Raw genomic sequence first — 22794 nt, 5'->3', positions numbered from 1 at the left:
AGGATGTTATGTCATGCTTAAGTTTAGAGAAGATCTGATGTTCAGTTTTTGAATCTAGTCAAGACTTTTATTCATTGTGGGGGACCATTTTTGAGTTACTTTCAAAACCTTTGATTTGTTGAAAAAGTACAGATGTTGGCTAATATATTATTATAAGATAAAGGTTCCCCCCCCCCCACTTTTTTTTCCTGCTTTTCCTAACAGCTCTGACTTTGGTAGAGGGTTTAGATTTTTTTTCTCTGTATACCAAATTTTTTATATTTCAATATTACGATTTAACTTAATTCTTATGAATACAATGTTTTGTGATTGCCACTGTATTTTTACACTTGAAAGGCAGCCTGTTGATTTTTGTGAATGAGCAATTTTATACAAATATATAACCCTGAACTTTGCCTGCAATCTGCAAGTTAGTGCATTTTAAGTTGATTTAGCCAAAAAAAGTGCCGCTGTAATGCACCGTTTGTGACCTCCAATTAGTGCAAACAGACAAACAGAGAGAGCATGGAAGTTTTAGTAATAGATAGATAGGTTCAGCCATGTACATGAATACAACCAAATGAAACAGCCTTCTTTTGGGGCCAAGGTACAAAGCACAGTACCAACAGTCTCTCACACAGCACATATAGCGCATATAATTATAATAGAAAAACATACTTACAAAGGGCTAAGATAGTACTGATGAAGCACAGCGACAACCTTGTTCGCAAAAATAACTAAGAACTACTTTATTAATCATACTTTTTCTTGAAAAGGGTTAACTTCCCTGTCAGTGTCAAGCTTTCGAACTGCCTGTACAATCTGGCATTTTTGTGGTATAAATTGAAGTCTCAAGGGCTCCGCCTCCTGGTTTCGGACATGTAAGACTAGTTGCTTCTTGTCCGCCTTTAATCGCTCCCTTGTCTGATTTAAACTTTGAAATTTCAACTTTATTCAGTCGGATCAGATATAATTATGGCCACTTTCAGAGGCTCCAGAAGAAATCCGGACCCAAGCAATAGGAAGCCCAAGAAAACTGACAAATTTTCGGAGAAACCCCCCTGGGTAAAGAGACTAGAATCTCAAATCAGCAATATCAGCATTGAGATAACTCATCTAAAAGAGAAATTCGAAGGAACAGTGGACTCTTTGAGCCTTGATCTTAAAGAAACAACTGATTGTTAAAGGAACAATTTGTAATAGAAAAATGGTTTTGGTTAATATTTATGGACCAAATGTTGATGATCCCTCATCTTTTAAAACTGTTTTGCATTATTACCTGATTTAAATGAATATATGTTATTAATGGATGGTGATCTTAATACTTGTCTAAATCTTTTAATGGATAAGTTATCATCCAAGTATCAACTCCCTAATTGTTCTGCATCACTTATTAATTCCTTTTTAATTGATTACAGTTTAATTGAGGTCTGGAGGCATATGCACCCTAGTGATAGAGAATACTCTTTTTTTCTCACGTTCATAATAAATATTCAAGAATCGACTATTTTATAGTTGACCCTCAACTTTTATTCAATGTTCAGAAATGTGAGTATGATGCGATTGCTATCTCTGATCATGCTGCCTTAAACTTAATATTTCAAATGAAAGATGTTGTTTCTACCAGACCATTTTGGCGTTTTCCAGAACATTTATTGCAAAGTTCAGAATTTGTTGCATTTATCGAAGCTCAGAAGTGTTTTTTCTCTTTAATAATATAGGAAACGTCTCTAAGTTATTAATTTGGGATACATTAAGAGCTTATTTACGCAGTCAAATTATTTTGTATATAGCTAAACTGAAGAAACAAACAAGAATGGAATTAATCTCTAAAATATCTCTAAAAATCTCTAAACAAATTAAATAATTAGATAACATTAATGCAATCTCTCCAAATGCTGTTTCATTTAAAAGAAGAGTAGAATTATAATCACAGTATAATTTATTACTAACATATCCTGTTGAAGGATATTTGCTTAAATTGAAAAGTCAATTTTATATCTTTGGGGTTAAAAATAATAAGTTCTTAGCTTCTCAATTAAGAGCAGCTAGAGCTAAAAGACAAAACTTAAAGAGTCGTAAAAATAATGGAGATATAATAAGTAACCATGAGGACATTAATAATACTTTTCAAGATTTTTATAGATCTCAATTTCCTGCAGACTCCTCTAAAATGAAGGCTTTTTACATAAGATTAAATTTCCACAAATTTCTTTTGAAGATCAACAGATGCTTGATGCTCCAATTACCGAGCATGAAATTCAGAAAGCTATTTTATCAATGCAATCAGGTAAAGCTCCTGGACTTGATGGTTATTCAGTGGGATTTTACAAAAAATTTGAAAGATTACTTTCTCAGTATCTTTTGGAAATATTTCATGAATCCTTTGACAAGGTTAATTTACCTTCTTTTTATGAAGCATCTATTTCCTTAATTCTTAAAAAGATAAAAATCTGTTGAATGTTCATTATATAGACCTATTTCGCTATTAAATGTTCATGCAAAAATTCTCTCTAAAATATTGGCTAATCACTTGGAAAATATTTTAACTAAAATTATTTCTACGGATCAAACGGGCTTTATTAAAGGCCTTTATTCTTTGTCTAATGTTTGGAGATTGATGAACATTATATATTCATCATTATCTAAGCAACTGCAATGTGTTATCTCTCTCGATGCAGAAAAGGCATTTGATAGAGTTGAGTGGCCATATTTGTTTAAAGTATTAGAAAAATTTGGTTTTGGTTATAATTTCAATAGATGGATTCAAGTGATTATATGAATCCTATTACCACAGTCATTATTAATAACTGCCAGTCTTTTTTAAACACTTCCTTGTGGCACTAGACAGGGATGACCATTAAGTCCTTTATTATTTAATCTTATTTATTATTTAATCTTGTTTTGGAACCTTGAGCTATAACATTACATAAAGCTAAAAATATCCATGGTTTCTCTGTGATTGGAACCATGCATAAGATTTCTCTTTATGCAGATGATCTTTTGGTTTTTATTTCAAATCTTGAGGAATCAATTCCTAATCTTGTGGAAACACTTAAAGATTTTGGTTTTTTTCAGGATATAAACTTAACGAATAAAAGTGAATTGTTTCAATTAACTGTTCATCTTAGTACATATAATATTCCTTTTAGAATTGTTAATACATTTAGAAATTTAGGTATTATAATTACTAAAAAATATAAAGATCATAAAGCGAATATAGTTCCTTTAATGGACTCTATGAAACAATTACTTTCTAGATGGAATCCACTTACTTTTTCTTTAATAGGTCATATTTATGCTGTGAAAATGATGATTTTACCTAGATTTTTATATGTTTTCCAAAATATAACTATCTTTTTTAACTAAAAATTTTTTGGTCAAATTGACTCTCTTATTTCTTCTTTTATTTGGAACAATAAGAGACCTAGAATTAATAAGTATCATTTATAAAAAATTAAAAAAGATGGTGGACTTGCACTTCCTAAATTTAAGACTATTATTGGGCTGTGAGTCTTAGACAGTTATGTTTTTGGTTATATTAGCTTGATAAGAGCCAAAAACCATTATGGGTTGATTTGGAATTAAAAGCTGTTAAACAATTTCATTTAACTTCAATTTTAGGAGCTCTATTACCTTTACAGCTCTCTAAAGTTCCAAATTTAAATCCCTATCCGGTTATTAAACAATCCCTACGGATTTGGGTTCAGTTCCATAATTATTTTAATCTTAAACAATTTAAGTTATCTAGTTTTTTATATCGAAATTTTTTATTTAAACCTTCAACAACTGACCCCATTTTTCTTCTATGGAAAAATAAAGGAATTCATTCTTTTATAGATTTATTTTGTGATGGTTGATTGATGACTTTTGAGGAGTTACTTAATAAATTTTTTGCAATATTTTCAGGTTAGACATTTTTTACAACAATTTTTACCTAAGTTTCCATATTTACAAGAATCTGATTTGTTGGATACCATTTTGAAATTGAATCCCTTAGTGAAAGGTTCCATTGGCAGAATTTTTAATTTATTTTTGTTACAAAAAGAGAACCTATCACTAAAGATTAAACAAGATTGGGAGAGAGAACTTAATATGACCTTTGTTAATGAAGATTGGCTTTGAATTTTGAAAAACATAAATTCTTCTGTATATGCCAACCATTGTTTAATTCAATTTAAAATTGCACACCGTTATTACTTAACAAAGGAGAGACTATCTAAAATATTTCCTAGTATAGATAACTATTGTGATAGATGTAAAACTGAAGTAGCTACTTTGTCACATATGTTCTGGTCATGTTCTTCTTTAAAATCGTTTTGGAAATCTTTATTTTCTACAAGTTCTAAAGCTTTGAAAATTAATTTACAACCTAATAGATTGACTGTTCTATTTGGAATAGTTCTGCATCATATTCAGGGTATCTTATCTTCAGATCAGCATGTAATTGCATTTGTTACACTGCTGGCAAGAAGAGCTACTTTATTAAAATGGAAAGATATTTCTTCCCCTACATTAATTGAATAGTTTTCTCAAGTGATGTTATGTCTTAGTTTGGAAAAAATCAGAAGTAGAACTTTTGATCCTCAATTTGATTTTGAGCAAAGATGGGGTTCTTTTGCCAAATATTATCATTTAATTTGAATTAAGTTATACAGTTTCCTTCCAATTTTATTTTTTTATATATAAATGTGAAATGACAGTTGATGACTTTTTTTCAATATGTTTAGATGATGGTCAAATGTATTGCTCCAGGGGCTTAATTCCTAATGGTTTTTTTTTAGTTAGATGGGGTTCTTTTTTTTCCTTCTTTTCTCTTTATATAATTTTTTTTCCCATTTTTATATTTCAAGATCAGTTCATTTTTCTTTTCTTCAGCTTTATTAATTGTATGCATATTAATCTGTTAAAGTTTGGTATCATTTTATAGCTGTTGATGATTACGTATCAATAAAAAGATTCTAAAAATGAAATGAATTGAAGTCTCACAGATGCAGGAGAGTCACAGCATAATATGCATGGGCCAAATCGAGGCGGTGGGACCCAGGCCCAAGAGCAAGGAATAAGCCGAGGTTTGACTGATTTAAGTGCCAGGTTGAATTGGAAAAGTCAGGTATGGGCCGAATCAAGATGATAGGGCCTGGACCCAAGGGTGTACTAAAGTGACAGGGCCTGGGTCCAAGAGCAAGGAATGACCTTCTGTTTGGCTTATTTAATCACCAGGCCAAATCAAAAAGGTAAGGGTGTTGGGTCCAGAAGAGAGGGATAGGCAGTGTTCGGCTCACTTCTTGTGATGTTTACTCATCTATACCCTGAAATGAGGCAACTAAAGGGCTCCTGGACTGACTGTGACTGGCTTTGTGGCTGTGGACTCATTTTTGTGAACTGTAATTCTGGTTGTATTTACTTATTTCTATTGTTTGTATGTTTTTTTTTTCATTTTAGGTGTTTGTCTTTTTTAATTGGTTCTATTGGATTTTTTTTGTTCTGCTATAAGGAGTCAAATCTCAAGGTTGTCTGTAGTATACATACTTCAATAATAAATTGACTTTGAACTTTGAAAAATAACATTTAAAAAATACTAACATAGTCCAAATCCTTGAGTATCATGGACTCTTTATTGATGGTGTGCATAGATGTTGTCCTGGAGCCATGTTTCTGCAAGAACAAGCCTGCCTGAAGCAGTATTCATCTTATGCAGGTGCAGCAGCAGATGAACACAATCCAGCTTATCTTCCACTGTGTGGACACTGGACGGTAGCACCGACAGGCAGGGCCTGCCCCCAACCCTGTATGGAACGAGCAAATAACTAAATGATAATAAATACAGAACTAAAAGAAAATTGGACAGTTCTTTGAAATGATGTTCATTTTAGGTAAAAATTGGAAGATGAATAGAATTGAATTGACTTCTTCATCCAAAATAAATGAAGAGGTCTGAGCACTTCTGTAATTTTTTTTTAAATTACTGCAAAAGGGTTCAGTGTTACTTTGGATTTTTGTTAAGCCTGATTTAATTCTCAAAGCTCGCATGGATTTAAACAATTGACTTCTGTTCATCATTGCTGATCAACTTGTATAAACTTCACTCTGCTGAATTCATATGAGTTTAACTCTGTAGATCCAGGATGTTCCTCCTGGGTTGGGTGCCTGAAACTTGGTGTCATTGCATCAAAATATGGGGTCAGCCATTCAAGACTGAGATGACGTGTTTTTTCACTCAAAGTTTAAACAGTCTATGGAATTCCACATCAAAAAAGGTTAGGAAGACTCAGTTGTTGAGTATATTCAGAAGAAGAATGGCAGCTGAAGATATTATGGAGGCATTTGTAGTTATCTTTCAAGAAACAATATATTTTGGAATGTCTCCGGAGGACTGGAAAATTGCATTTGTCATTCTTTAAGAAGAGGAATTCTGAATGACTGGCATCCTGTCGCTCTCACCTCAATAACAAGCAAATGCTGTGAGAGGCTGATCAAGGACTACATCTGAAGCTTGCTGCCACCCACACCAGACCCTCTACAATTTGCCTACCAGCATGACCGATCAACAGACAACGCAATAGCCGCAGCTTTACACACTATTCTTACACACCTGGTGAAGTGGGATGTTTATGTGAGAATGCTGTTCTTGGACTGCAATTCAGCATTCAACACCATAATTCCCTCCAGGCTCGACAAGCTCAGAGACTTCAGCCTTCATCCTGCCTTGTGTAGCTGGATCCTGGACTTCCTGTCAGATTGCTGGCAGGTGTTTAGAGTAGGCTCCTTCATCTGTGCCCCTCTGATCCTCAACACAGGTGCCCCTCAGGGCTGTGTACTGAGCCTCCTCCTTTACACTCTGTACCATGACTGTGTATCCACCCACAGCTCCAATCTGCTAATTAAATTTGCTGATGACACCACACTGATTGGTCTAATATCAAATAATAATGAGGCAGCCTACAGAGAAGAAGTCATCACCCAGACACAGTGGTGTCAAGAAAACAACCTGTCCCTCAATGTCGCAAAAGCAAAGGAGCTGGTTGTGGACTGCAGGAGGAATGGATGCAGGCTAACTCCTATAGGCATCAAAGGATCTGGGGTTGAGAAGGTAAACAGCTTTAAGATCCTCGGCATAAACATCACCGAGGATCTTGCGTGGTCTGCACATAACGGCTGTGGTAAAAAAGGCATAACAGCGCCTCTTTCACCTCAGATGGTTGAAGAAGTCTGGTATGCTTCCCCAAATCCTAAGAACTATCTATAGGGGCACAATTGACAGCATCCTGACTGGCTGCATCACTGCCTGGTTTGGGAACTGTACCTCCCTTAATCGCAGGACTCTGCAGAGAGTGGTGCGGACAGCCCAGCACATCTGTGGATGTGAACTTCCCACTATTCAGGATATTTACAAAGTCAGGTGTGTAAAAAGAGCCCGAAGGATCATTGGAGAAGCAAGTCACCCCAACCACAATCTGTTCCAGCTGCTACCATTCAGGAAACAGTATCACAGTGTAAAAGCCAGGACCAGCAGGCTCCAGGACATTTTCCATTAGGCCGTCAGACTGCTAAATTCATACTGTCACTACTGTATTTCTATGTTATATTGACTATCCTGTTGTACAATAACATTTATTATAAATTACTATAATTGCACATTGCACATTTGAATGGAGATGTAAAGTAAAGGTTTTAACTCTTCCTGTATTGAAGGAGTTAAGTAATAGTCAATTCAATTCAAGAGGGAGAGGCAAAACAGACAATTATAGGGTGGTTCACCTGACCAGTAGTTGGCAAAAGTTTACTATTAAGGATGAGATTTTGGGGTATGTGGAGGCACAGGATAAAATAGACACTGTAGCTTCCTTAAGCAGAAATCTACCCTGGCAATCCATTGCACTTATTGAGGTAATAACAGGCGGGATAGACAAAAGAAAGTCAGTGGCTGTTTTTATTGAGCAATTCAGCACAGTAACGGGCCCTTCTGGCCAAAAAGCACCTGTTCCAACCAATGTGACTAATTACTGTACGTCTTTGGAATGTGGAACGAAACCAGAGTACTCTGGAGAAACCCACACAGTCATAGGGGGAATGTACAAACACCTTGCAGACAGCAGTGGAACTGAACCCATCGCTGCTTCTGTAATAGCATTATGCTAGCTGCCATGCTATCATGCCTTTTACCTGTTGTATTACAGGGAATATACTAAGATGGACAGAAGATTGGCTGACTGACAGAAGGCAAAAAGTGGGAATTAAGGGGAGGGAGCTTTTCCTGTTTGCTGCCAGTGACTAATGGTGTTCCAGACGGGTCAGTGTTGGGTCTACTATTTTTCATATTATATGTTAATAATGTGGATGACAGAATGGATGCCTTTGTGGCCAGGTTTTCAGATGATAAAAAGGTAGGTGTAGGAGCAGGGTGTCTGCAAAATCTTAAACAGATTTGGAGAATGGCAAAAAAGTGGCAGATGGAAGGCATTGCAGAGAAGTGTATTGCCAAGCACTTTTGTAGAAGGAATAAAGGTCTCAACTATTTTCTAAGTCGGGAGCAAATTCAGAATCAGAGGTGTAAAGGGATTGATAAGTCCTTGTACAGAATTCCCTGAAGGTTAACTGCAGGTTGAGTTGGTAGAAAGGAAGGCAAGTATAATGTTAGTATTCATTTCAAGAGGGCTAGAATATAAAAGCAAGGATATAATGCAAAGGCCTGCTAATAAGGCATTGGTCAAACAACATTTAGAATATTTGGATCTTAGAAAGAATTTGCTGGGTATATTTAGAGTGGAGAAGGTCTAGATTAAGCTTAGAGCCTAGACTCACTGGAGTTTAGAAGAATGAGAGGAGAATCTCATTGAATTCTACTGAATATTAAGAAGTGTGGAGAGGATGTTTCCTCCAGTTTGAGAGTCTGAGACGAGGGGGCATATCCTCTGAATAGAAGGATGTACCTTTAGAACAAAGATGGGGAGGAATTTCTTTAGCCAAAGGGTGGTGAATCTCTGGAATTCACACTGACAGCTGTGAAGGTCAAGTCATTGGGTATATTTAGAGTGGAAGTTGATAGATTATTGATTAGTAAGGATGTGGGAAGTTATGGGGAGAAGGCAGGTGAATGTGGTCGGGAGGGAAATCAATTACGCTTGAATGGTGGAGCAAGCAATGGGCTGAATGGCCTAAATCTCTCCAATGATTTATGGATAGTTACTTGTATATTAAAAACATCAAGAATATAGATTCATGCTGAACAATTTTGCTTGTAAAAGAGTAGCTATGATCATGATTGATTCACTGATGACAGATTTGTGCAGTTCTTTTGTTGTGCATTCAAAGCTGGCTGTTGAATCCAAGTTGTAAGTGACATGTTTGTCCATGACAAGGACATGGAAACTGTCCTAGTTCCGTTAGTGGAGCCACTACATTTACTTTCCTCCTCTGTCGCGCAGTGACTTGTCTTGCTTGGTGCCTCTCCTCTAGGTGGCTGTGAGCAATTCCAGCCAAGGCTTACCAACTACCCTGGTCTCTGTTCCAGCTGTTTGGGAACAAGATTAACGTGTGCAGTATTACTCTACATGCAGTCTTTGAACCTTTTACAAGACCTTCCTCAGTTTCTCTTGCTCAGTGAATGCTCACCATACTGTAGCTGTTTGGGGATTTGGAAATTCTTCATACATGTGACATTCCCTATCTACCAAAGTTGTGCTTTGCAATCATGGCCTCGAAGCTTGTGCTCCCTGCCCTGTTGAGGACCTCTATGTTTGTGACTTGATTCTGCTGTAGGATGCTAAGAATTGACCTCAGACTATGCATGTGAAAGCCATCTGGCATTTTGAGGTGTCTTCTATAAGCGGTTCAAGTTTCACATGCACACAGGAGATTGCTGAGAACAAAAGCTTTGTATGCCTTTAGTTTTGTAGACGTGTGGATGTTGTACTGACCAAAGCTCTGGCCGGCCTTAAATCCTGGCATTAAGATACTTGCATTCTTCCACCATCTTTGGGCTTGTTCCTTTCAGAGTGAAAGGGAAGGCAGTAGCAGCATATTCAGGAGCAGGTTGTCTTGCCGAGGCCGATGGTAAGACTAAAGAAGCACAAAGCTTTGGCAATGTCAACAGTTAGCTGAAGTTCAGACTCAATGTGAGCCATCAAAGCAATGAATTTCCTAACTATCTTTGTTCTGACATTCAGACAACTCAGGTCAAAGAGTGATCCATCAAGCCTGAACTTCAGATAGACACCACATTCAAAATCTCTGACTGCATGGTTCAGCACATTTTTGAAGAACATATTAAACTGCACAAAAGCCAGCACAAACCATGCCACTCTCCATGTAAATACTGAATAATTTTGAGGTATCTCTGTTGGAGAGGACCTGGCCAGTCACATTTGGCTGTGTAAGTCCCAGGAAAACACTCTCTGGTCCTGCCAAACTCGTGAGACTGAGAAGGCTCTCCTTCCCCAAACATCAGTTTGTGTGGATTCTGTGTAATTTGCTACCTAGTTACTAATTAGTGCCATGAAATAACAGACAGTACACTGCATATGTTTAAAGGAATCTTAACTGAAGGGTTAGGAAGCAAAAAGAAAAGGGCCTATTTTAATGAAGCAGTCAATGTGCACAAGTTGGAGCTCATCTTGAACTTCTCTGTCACTCACATGCTGGGCCCTCAGTTGATGTGAAAGCACACACCATCTTCCGAACCTCACTCGCAATCCATCTTGAACAATTGGGTCTCCCGCCAAATTGTGCACTATGACTGGTTCTCCCCAGCATCTCCTCTCTTCCTCTCCTGCCAAACCAAAAATCCCCAAGACCAACTTTAATGTCCCTCACCAAGAAAGCGTCCCCCTAATTCTACCATCCTAATGGGATGGTACACATTCCTCATCATCCCTTATCTTCAACAGTAACCCAAACAGGCTGACAGCAGAACAGATTGCTCTTACAGAGCTGCTAAATGAAATACATATAGCTTAATAGTAAAAATATGAACCAGGGCATTGCACATTGTTCTGAAAAAGGTGGATGAGATTGACAAATTTGCTTGGTCAGCCAGTTTTGACAGGATTGTCCAGAGCGCCCCTCTGTTTACAGTATCAAGTGCCTTAGTTAGATGTACAAAGGCTGTGTTCAAGTGTAGGTTATGAGCAATACACTTTTCTGAACCTGACAAACCCAGAAGATCATAACTCGACAAATCCCACTCTGTGTCTCAGGAAGGTTCTTCGCAAATATGCTGGTGGTGGAGTGTCATCCTTAACTGACAATGACCTTAATAGTGAAATGAAAGCAAGGGAACAAATTGCATCCTCCTGCTTTTCGTTATGTTATATTTTTAAGAACTTGAGGAATAGAAACAGTAAGTGACTGTAAAGACTACAATAAGAGTGGCTCGACAGCCCATTTCAGTAGTAAATAACCAGCCCAACATTGTGTAATTTTGCAGATATTAGAAATATAGAGTAAAGAAAAGAGTTTCTCAATATCTGTCTTGTCAAATCCTTCAAGGATTTGATCATTCTTACTCCCTTAAGTTTAGGGAACATAACTTATGGGGACTTGTCTCTCTTCCCAGAAAAGAAATCCACTACATTTTACTTAAACCTTGCTCAGTTAAACATATCCTTTAATAGATGACAAAGTCAAAGCTCTAATTATAATTTATCAGTGGTTTATGTGGTTGTCGCATTAATTATTTAGTCTTGCACTCTAATCCTTGTGTAATAAAGGTTAATGTACCATTTGCTTAACTTCTGCATTGTTGTTACTGTGACTTCTGTGTAGACATATTAAACTCTACATTTACTTGCATCTCTCCTTTTAAAAATAAAATTTGGCTTGCCATTTTTCCTAATATGGATAATTTTGTATTTCCCTACATTATTTTCATCTGCCACCATCTTGTCCAGTTACTTGACTTCCTTTTCCACTTGCAGTCTTTTTGTGCCTTCTTCTCAGTTTATGATCCTATTTCCCTATCCTGTCAGTGAACTTGTTGCTCTCAGCCTCCTCCCATAAATTGATATTGGTTCTTACCAGTTGAGGACCAAGCACTGATCCTTCAGCAGCACAAAAATTACCATTTAATCCAACTTGACAACACAACATTTCTGCAGAAGTGTCTTCACCTTCTGGATGCTTGCAGCGGTTCAAGAGGTTGGCTTAATTATCAGATTCTTAGGACATTTCGGTATGGTTTATAAATGCTGCTACCAGTGACACCAAAATAAAAATGTTTTGCTTATTCCATCCTTTATTTTATTTATTTTAATTAATTAATTTCTGCTGACACTTTAACCACAATCATATTACTCTAAACTTGTGCAATAATCTCTCATGTGGCACCTAATTGAATGATTTTTCTTTAAACCCAAGTAAACTAATACTGTCATTTTGTTTTCCCCTGTAGCCCAATAGTTCCTGACGCTGCATTGATTGCTTTGGGTCCCAGACAAACAAAGGTTTTTGAAAAGAAGCAAATTGTGACATGCATCTTGTGTCAGGAGGAACAAGAGATCAAAGTTAATAACAAAGCAATGGTTTTGGCATCATTTGTTCAAAGGTCAACTGTCTTATCAAAGAACAGGACAAGAACCATTCAGGATCCAGGTGACTTCACTTTTTTGAAACTATGAGTTATCATCGAAGGAAAAAATTCATTACTGGGATTTCAACAATTTTATTTATGTTTTCACTGTCGTTAAGTCAGGAAAATGGCAGACTTTAGCTGTATTAGGAGAGTCTTTAAATTTGATAGCATAATATACCTTGTTGGCCTAAAATATTTTAAATGGGTGTATTTTGTTTTCCTGAAGTCAGCATCATTTTAAATTCATGTTTATTGGAAAACATGCTTTTTCAAATTCACCATTTATCAAGTGTTAGGTTCATTTTCAATGTGTTTTTATTTCTCTTCATTAGAAAACTATGACCCATTGATCATGCAGCCAGATTTGACCTGTGGCACCCATATAGGTAGCTGTGGACACATCATGCATGCCCACTGCTGGCAGAGGTTAGTACAAAATCTTCATAACAAATGTAGTTCCCTTCACCATTCAAAAAGTTTAGGCTGGTGTCTGAAACATTCCACTGATCTTCGCAAATGATGATCAGTAAATTTTTCAATGCTGAAACAAGTTTTTTCCCCACAGCTAAAATCTGATGAGTTATCCTGAAAAATTGGTTCTGCTTCTCTTTTCACAAATGCAAAATGGCCTACTGGGTATTTCAAGCAGGTTCTCTTCTTTTCACTGGTCTTTATCTATTGTTGCCCAGTAAGATACTTCAGCTGTATAAATAAATTAATTAATGATTAGTTATGGCATATTTCACATAATCTGCTGAAGTTATATGATTATGTAACATTTTACAGTAAGCTATTTAATTTTCTGTCCTCCAGCTTAGTTTACTGTAATTTTGAGCCATGTTACTATCAATTAGAAACAAATATTCTTCCTGTTTTGTCAAGATATTTAAATACTCAGGACTAACAGCATTCTATTTAGTTATATCTACTGACCCTTTAACTCAGGGGTGTTCAACCTTTTCTTTGCCAAAGATTCATGCCATTAACTGAGGGGTCCACGGACCCCAGGTTGGGAACCCTTTAGCCCTTTGTGTGCCCAGCAGGGTCAAAGATTAAGTGCCTTTACAATTCTTTCCTATATTCAACTGAGCTCTTCAAATGGTAGACTGATATAAATTTTTAATTCTTTCATTTCATTTTTCAATCTTTTTTATTGATTTTCAAATAAAGAATATACAAATCGAAAGAGGAGTTTAACAAGTAGATAATATAAAAGACATAAACAGCAATAGTAAAAACAAAGTATATAATATCAAAATCAAATAGGTAATATATTATGCTGTTATATATACAATGGTCAGAACGAAATTATAACTCCTCATAGCAATCGTAAAGAAAGATTGAAAATTTTATTGCTAAAGAAAGAAAACCCCACTAACTAAACTGAAACAAAAAAAAAAGAGAAAGAAAAAGAAAGATTGGGCAGTCCAATTGAGGATAAACTTTTTTTAAAAAAAGAGAGAGAAAAAAAACACATCCTTCCAGTCATCTCCGAACCTTCACGGACAAGGATTTTCTCCAAAGAGAATAAAGAAAAATAAATAAATAAAGATAAATTAAATCAGGTGAAAATATTGAATAAAGGGTCGCCAGACTTGCTCAAAATCAAAGGATGTATCAATTGTCCGGCTTCTAATTTTCTCCAAACTTAGACATGACATAATGGAGGAGAGCCAATAGAAAACAGTAGGTGAGTTAGATTCTTTCCAGTGTAGCAAAATAGTTCTCCTAGCCAGTAAAGTTGAAAAAGCTATCACATGTTGGGCGGAAGCAGACACTTTGCTTGCTTCCTCTGGAAAAATCCCAAAAATTGCTGTAAGTGGATTAGGTTGAACATCCATATATATAACTTTAGATAATATTCCAAACACATCCCTCCAAAAATTATTTAAACTTACACATGACCAAAACATATGGGTTAGAGTACTTTAATTCTTAAAGTAGTATTTTTATATACACGGATGCACACATTTGAGCTAAAATACAATTATAATTTCTCTTGAGCTTACAGTTATTTTTATGTAAGTTTAAAAATTCTAATTAAATATTATTCTTTTTGCAGTTATTTTGATGCAGTTCAAGCAAAAGAACAGCGTAGACAACAGAGATTAAGGGTGCACACTAGCTATGATGTGGAGAATGGAGAGTTTCTTTGTCCTCTCTGTGAATGTTTGAGCAATACAGTAATCCCTTTGCTTCCTTCATCTTGGAACCCACAGAACAGGTTAGATTGTATTATTGTGTCCAGTATTATGCGTGTTGAGTAACTCTATTCTCTATATAGCCATTATACCGCTAATTAGCAACCACAGACAATGGAACAACAGTTGCAGGTATACTTTGAAGCCTGAATATGAGCAAATATATTCATATGCCAGTTGAAGTCTTGTGCAAAATCTTAGATTCCAAGAGCTTTATCATTGATGGGCAAATTTGAAGGGTCCACTCTGCTATTATTGCACTTGGCACTCCACTATCTTTATCTTATTCCTTGACCTGCTGTTTTCAAATAGTACAGTGCAACTGTTGATGTGAATCTTAAAGTGGTATGCTCCACAGTAATTTCAGAATATTGGTACATTGGGCCAAGTGCAGTGATTTTCTACCATCGTTATAGGTCTTGACCCAAAACTATGACCGTCCCTTTGCCTTCGAATATGCAGCTTGATCCACTGACTTCTTCCAGCAGTTTATCTTTTGCTCCAGTTCCAGCATTTGCAAACAGGCAGCATCTAGTAACAATTCTACCTCTTATTTCCAGATAATTTTAAGTACGTGTAATAGAAACTTTCAAGTGTATTTAAGGTTTGATAATTCTAACTGTAACAATAATATGAATGACATCCTATTTATCAGTAGCACATTGCTGTATGCTAGTCAATTCAGTCAGCTACACTAATCTTTGCTACTGCCTCTCTGTTGTTTCATTCACTACATTTCCTCGCAAATAAAAGTTGACTCCTGTGATACTATTTTTGCAGGTTCCTCCAAAAACTCTCTCAAAGCTGTGGATGATTTTCTGAAATCATCACCAGTTTAGCCATATATACAGTTGCAAGAAAAAGTTTGTGAAACCTTTGCAATTATTTGGTTTTCTGCATTAATTACTCATAAAATGTGGTGGGATCTTCAAGTTTCAATAATAGACAAACACAATCTGCCTAAACTAACAACACTAACAGTTGTACTTCTCGTCAATACTGAGTAGGCCATTTAAACAATCACAATCTAAGTTCAAAAAAAGTATGTGAACCTCTGGGGTGATGCCTTTTACAAAAGCTGTTTGGAGTCAGGTGTTCCAGTCAATGAGATGAAATTGGAGGTGCAGGTTGTAGAGGTGCCCTGCCCTATATATTAAAAAAAAGAGACACACAAAATCAGATCCTGCTCTTCTCAAGAAAGATCTGTTAGATCTGTTTATGTGCAACATGCCTCAATCAAAACATCTTTCAGAGGACCTTACAAGAAGAATTGTAGAGATGCATGAAGCTGGAAAAAGCTACAAAAGGCATTTTTAAACACTTGAGTGTTCTCAGTCCATAGTAAGAAATTGTCTTCAAATAGAAGATATTCGTTACTTTTGCTACTCTTGTAGATGTCCTGCAAAGATCGCACCAAGTTCTTTTTCACTTTCATCAATGCTGAAAGTGAAAATGAACTTGGTGCGATCTTTGCAGGACATCTATAAGAAGAGTACTGAACAAGAATGGTGTTCGTGGGTGGGCATCATGGAGGAAACCACTTATCTCCAGAAATAGCATTGCTGCATATCTCAAATTTGCAAAAGACCACTTGGATGTTCTACAATGCTTCTGGAACAATGTTCTGTGGACAGATGAGACAAAAGTTGAACTTTTTGGCAGAAATGCATACTGCTATTTCTGGAGGAAAAAGGGCATTACACACCAACACTAAAACCTCATCCCAACTGTGAAGCATGGTGGTAGCATCATGGTTTGGGGCTGCTTTGCCACCTCAGGGTTTGGACAGCTTGCAATTTTTGAGGGAACCATGAATTGAAAATTGCATCAAGACATTTTACAGGAGAATATCAGGGTAGTGGTCCATCATCTGAAGCTTAATAGAAGTTGAATGATGCAACAAGACAATGATCCAAAACCCAAGAGTAAATCAACAGAGTGGTTTAAAAAGAACATTCATGTTTTGAAATGGCCAAGTCAGAGTCCTGACCGTAACTCAATTGAGATGCTGTACCATGACCTGAAGAGGACTGCTCATGCAAGGTATCCCAGAAATATTGAGACAGTTTTGGATGGAGGAATGGTCTAGAATTCCTCTTCGCCATTGTGCAGGTCTGATCAGCAACTACAGGAAACGTTTGGTGGAGGTTATTGCTGCTAAAGGAGGTTCTACCAATTATTACATACAAGAATTCACATACTTTTTCCAGCCTGGGGTGTGAAAGGTTAAACAATGTGTTCAATAAACATATGAAAAGTACATTTGTTTGTATGTCATTAGCTTAGGCAGATTGTGTTTGTATATTATTGTGACTTGAATGAAGATCAGATCCAATTTTATGAGTAATTAATGCAGAATACTAGGTAATTGCAGAGAGTTGAAACTTTCTCTTGCCACTGTATTCAGTACCTGAATCTTCTGACACTGGCTTTTTATGGCCACTTTCTTTGCCCTACCTAACACAATATATTCTTCCAATTGTTTGGAATTCCCCTCAGTTTTTCCTTTGAAAAGTGGTGGAAACAGCCCAATCCATCACAGGCAAAGCCCCCACCACCATCGAGCGCAAGGAGTGCTGGCACGTGAAAGCAGCATCCATCATTGAGGACCCGCACCGTTCAGGCCGTGCTCTCTTCTTGCTGCTGATATTTGGAAGGAGATACAGGAGCTATAGGTTGCACATCGCTAAGTGTCTTTGTTTAATTTATTTTGTACTCTGCAATATTTAATTAATGCACTTTACTTTGTTTATGTGTAATTCATTTGTAGATTTAATTCTTACTTTCCCACTTTCCCAAGTTATTGTGTGCTATATATGTGTTATGTGTACGACTGTGCTATACACCCTGACTGGAGAAATGTTGTCTTGTGACAATATGCATGTATATAGTTAAATGGCAATAAACTTGACGATTTTCAGGAACAGTATTAACCCTTCAACCATCAGACTCCTGAACCAGAGTGCCTAACTTCATTCACTTTTTCCACAAGTTATGGACTGTTTCAATGACACTACAGTTCATGTTCTCAATATTTATTTATTTACTTATTTGTCTGTCTTATTTATTTGTCTTTTTTGCATTTATTTGGTTTGTCTCCTTTTACACATTGGTTATTTGTCAATTTTTGTGTATAATTTCTCATTGATTCTACTTTATTTCTTTATCCTACTGTGAATGCCCACACGAAAATGCATCTTAAGGATGTATGTAGTAATATATACATACATTGATAATAAATTTACTTTGAACCTTTCTAAGTGAAAGGCGCTTAGGGCAGCAGTAAAGTTCCTTCATCTCTGTCTGCCCTTGGCTATTTGGTTGTTACATCATGCCAGTAGCTTCCTCTCGATTTTCAGTACTGTCAGCTATGCAAGGCCTGTTTGGAGACTCAGGGGTGCCATCACACACAGATGTAGAAGGATTCTTCATTGTTGTTTCTGTAACAGTTTTGTTTGACTAGTCAGAGCTGTTAGCCCTACTCTGAACCCCGAACCTGGAGAACTACTGGACTACTCTTAGTCTGACTGCTATCCTTTAACCTGTTTGACATGGGTTACCAAACTAAGTGCCAAAGCACAAGGCCCTGACTCCAGCAAACATAGCTCCCCAGGGTCACCTTCAAATCACAATAAGGCTGTGGTCCTCTTGGATATAATTGTCGTCTCTTTCAGCACAATTATGTTAAAGAAAGCATAGTACTATGTACTAAGGTTCATAGTCAAAAAGAAAAGTTTAGAATTATGCCATCCTGTTAAAACTTGTTTGATTTAGTATTCTACACTAAACCTATTAAGGACCAGGAAATGTGATAAAACTATTAGTTTCACTGAAAGCATTATGGAATTCTGCATAATGAATCCATTGGGGTAGCATTACTGTAGCAAAAAATCAGACCTGTATTTTTGTGTTTTCAGTAACAATTCAAAAAGCTTTTCGGGAATTCCTGTTTTATCTCAATGGCTGAAGTGTACTTTGCAACATTTGAATGTATTGAGAAAAATCCAGGATAAGCAGCCAGTATCTGGTAAGCTCTTAAAGAATTTCATTTAATGCATGTATTTTCTGGATAAACAGAATTATAATAATGAAAATGAAAATTGTCTACCTGTGATTTTTTTTTATCTTTCATAATCAAGATAATTTGTATGTCTATGATACAATACAAGCCAAAGCAAAGTTTACTGAAACTTACTGAGAGAAAAAAGAATTCAATCCATACAGACTAATTATTATTGTTCTGCTCTATTTATTTAGGCTAACTGTTAATGGCCATATAATGACATTGTTATCAAATATGTTTAATGGAAGCAAACTTAAAGCTCTTCTTAGCTACCCCATATTCAGCAAAAGAGGCAGCTTGCAAATGCAATCTTGCACTGCTTCTGAAAGGAACCATTATTTATCCTTTTCCTGCTGAGTCATAGTCAGAACTATAGGATGTTTATCCAATCTCTCTTTAACCCAATAATTTTCAGGTAAGCTGTGTGTTTAATATTAAGATGAAGTATATCAAGCGAGTTTGTATGATGCGTGAGCACATTGTTTAGTTTTTTTCCATAAATGCAAACCACTTGAAGTTGAATGGTGTATTTTAAAATATTATGCTCCAAAGTAATTTGATATAAGTCATGATGTCAAGGAGCACTCGCAGTGCAAAACCAGGCAGGACAAAACAACCCATTTGATTGGCACTCTGTTATTCCAAGCATTTGCTCAGACACTACAGCATGATCCATCCCCAAAGTTCACTGTACTTACTTGCCTGATTTATTCTGGTAGTACCTCCCAAAATATCCTCATGTTTCATTGTCTTTGAGACTGAATCTTGAAATTTGCAACCTAATAATATTCTGATTGCACCTTCAATTGAAAGCCAGCAGCAATGTGAGGAAGCTCAAAACTACTCTCTTGAGAGCACACGGGAATGGGAAATAAATGCTGGTACACAGTAACCACAATTTGTGATTGAATAAAATAAAAAAACAAAGTGGTGACCCTTATTATTTTTTGTTTATGATGCAGCATTCCAATTTTATTTCTGTTGTCTTCAACCCAAAGCATTTTCTAAATGTAATATCTGTCCAGTTACATTATATAAATCTCTCCAAACACTATTAACAGGACAGATTGAAAACACTAATTGGGTGAGATACATGTTAAGACTCCTTTTCAAACAATCATTGATTCATTGGTTTCTATACTGATGTTGCTTTTTTACTAGTTGTTAAAACTTGTACCACATTATATCCACTTCCAGGTTAAATTAGTTTTTCTTGATTATCATAAGTAGTACAAAATATATGCAATAAACATTTGTTCCCTGAATGAGAAAAATCTGGGCTGATTCATACACATTCAACTTAATTCTCAAATCTGAACAGTTAGCAATTGTTACATGATAAATAACTTTGAATACTGCTTTTAAGGTGTAAATATAATAAAACCAAATCAAGGGATATAGTCAAGGTGATTCTCATAAATATCACTAAAAAGTCTGCTCCATCTTTCTGGCTAAGTGGGATTTTGAATATATATTGCTGGCAGCTCTCTGCATATTCATGGATGCCTTTGGTTTAAAGTTAAAAAAATGGATGTTTGAAATTAAGTTAAAAGTATGTCAACCATGTATCATTTCCTGATTTAGCAGATAACCCCTCCAGTGCCAGTCTAGAAGGAATTGAAGCCCCTGAGGGATTTAGACCTGACATAAAGCCAAAGTATGTATTTAGAGCATTATGGTATTCTCAAAAATATCTTTTTTTTTTTCAGTGCTCTTGTAGAAGATTTGTTCACAATAGACAGTTCAGATAAATAGAAATGTAAATTGAAATTAATTGACAGCATTTAATGGGAATAGCAGTTTTGTCTTTCAATGTAATAGTTATATTGGTGGTTAAATATAATTGTAGGCAGAAATAATTTAAAGTTCATTTCAGCTGATGCAAGCTCAAGAGTCTCATTTCTGTAGCTCCGTAATAACATGATGAAGGCACTGGCTATCTATAGATTCATGAAGCCATAGAAAACTATAGCACAGAAACAGGCCCTTCAGCCCAGTGACCTGCACTTGGACCGTAGCAGTCCATATCCATCACTTCTCTTGGCAGCTTGTTCCACAGTCCTCTAAGTGAAGGAATTTCTCCTTGTGTTCCCCTTAAATATTTTCCCTTCCACTCTCAACCCATGACCTCTAGTTGCAGTCACACTCAATCTCAGTGGGGAAAAAAGTCTGCTTGCATTTACCCTATCTATACACCTCATAATTTTGTATACCTTTAGGGAATAAAGTCCTAACTTATTTTACCTTTCCCTATATCTCTCCCCAAAGTCTCAGCAACAATCTTGCAAATTTTCTGTGCACTCTTTTAATCTTATTGATATCTTTCCTGTACGTAGGTGACCAAAACTGGACACAATACTCCAAATTAGGCCTCACCACCTTTTTCAACTTCAGCATATTCTGATTTATGAAGGCCAATGTGTCAAAAGCTATCTTTACAACCCTATCTACATACCTGTGACATCACTTACAAGGAATTATGGATCTGTATTCCCAGACTGCTCACTGTGTAAGTCCTACCCTGGTTTGTCCTCCCAAAGGGCAGCATGTTACACTTGTCTGCAGTAAATTCCATCTGCCATTTTTCCGCCCATTTTTCCAGCTGATCCAGATCCTGTGAACTTAGCCTTCTTCACTGTCCACCACAGCCCCCGCCCCCCCCCCCTCCCAATCCTGGTGTCATCAGTAAATTTGCTGATCCAGTTTGCATTATTATCCAGATCATTGACACAGATGACAAAGAACAGCGGACCCTGTGGCACACTACTTGTCAGAGGTCTCCAGTCAACCATCTACTTCCACTCTCTGGCTTCTCCCATGAAGCCAATGCCTAATCCAATTAACTACCTCAATCTGAATGCCAAACTACTGAATCTTCTTAACCAACCTCCCATGCAGGACCTTGTCAAAGGCCTTGCTAAAGTCCATGTAGACAACTTGCACAGCCTTGCCTTCATTAACTTTCCTGGTAAGAAAACTGTAAGATTGGTTAGACATGACACAAAATACTGGAGGAACTTAGCAACTGTAGAAAAGAATAAACAGTTGACATTTTGGGCTGAGACGCCTCATCAAGACTGGAGAAAAAATATGAAAAGTCAGGGTAAGAAGGTAGTGTTGGGGGGGGGGGGGGAAGGAAGAAATAAGGTAGTAGGTAATAGGTAAGACCGGGAGAGAGGGAAGGATGAAGTGAAGAGCTGGGAAATCGATTGGTGAAAGAGATAAAGAGCTGGAGAAAGGAGATTCTGATGGGAGAGGACAGAAGGACATGGAAAAAAGGGATGGAGGAGAAGCACCAAAGGGAGGTGATGGGCAGGTAAGGAAAAATGTGAGAGAGTGACGCAGAAATGGGGAAGTGGTGAGAGGATGGGGCCATCACCAGAAGTTAGAGAAATCAATGTTCATACCACCAGGTTGAAAGCAACCCAGACGGAATGTAAGGTGTTGCTCCTTTAACATGGGAGTGGCCTTATCACGGCAGTAGAGGAGGAACGGACTCATATGTGGGAATGGGAAGTAGAATTAAAATGAGCTGCCACTGGATTTCCTACTTTTTCTGGCGGACGGAGCATAGGTGCTTAGCGAAGCGGTCTCCCAATCTTCATCGGGTCTCAGTGATATACAGGAGGCCAAAACACGAGCACAGGAATCACTCTGCCATCAAATTTACCTGGACCATTTCTGACACCTTCCCCCCTTTCTCAATCTCTCTCTCTATCTCTGGATGGAGACAGTTTATCTACTGATATACCATGTAGCTTACTGATTCTCGCAACTACATGGACGATACCTCACCCTACTCTGTCGCTTGTAAAAATGCCATCTCCTTCTCTCAATTCCTCCATATCTGCCACATCTGCTCTCAGGATGAAGCTTTATATTCCAGAACTAATGAGACATCCTGATCTTTCAAAGAAAAGGACTTTCCTTACTCTGCCATCAATGCTAACTTCACCTCCATCTCTTCCATTTCTCATATC

At 36.9% G+C, this 22794-nt stretch overlaps 1 protein-coding gene across 5 annotated transcripts in view; it reads left to right on the top strand.

Moving 5' to 3' along the window:
- The window catches only part of ubr2 (ubiquitin protein ligase E3 component n-recognin 2), a 222762-nt gene that overhangs the window by 156855 nt on the left and 43113 nt on the right, over nucleotides 1-22794 (top strand). For all 5 annotated transcript variants that reach the window (XM_059985777.1, XM_059985778.1, XM_059985779.1 and 2 more), the window contains 5 exons: nucleotides 12371-12570; nucleotides 12883-12976; nucleotides 14613-14774; nucleotides 18669-18778; nucleotides 20399-20471. In XM_059985777.1, the coding sequence (XP_059841760.1) occupies nucleotides 12371-12570; nucleotides 12883-12976; nucleotides 14613-14774; nucleotides 18669-18778; nucleotides 20399-20471 (639 nt within the window). The remainder of the gene's footprint in view (nucleotides 1-12370; nucleotides 12571-12882; nucleotides 12977-14612; nucleotides 14775-18668; nucleotides 18779-20398; nucleotides 20472-22794) is intronic.

This window comes from Hypanus sabinus, chromosome 12 (genome assembly GCF_030144855.1).
Source record: "Hypanus sabinus isolate sHypSab1 chromosome 12, sHypSab1.hap1, whole genome shotgun sequence".
Taxonomy (NCBI): domain Eukaryota; kingdom Metazoa; phylum Chordata; class Chondrichthyes; order Myliobatiformes; family Dasyatidae; genus Hypanus; species Hypanus sabinus.
This window is presented reverse-complemented; position numbering and strand designations above follow the sequence as displayed.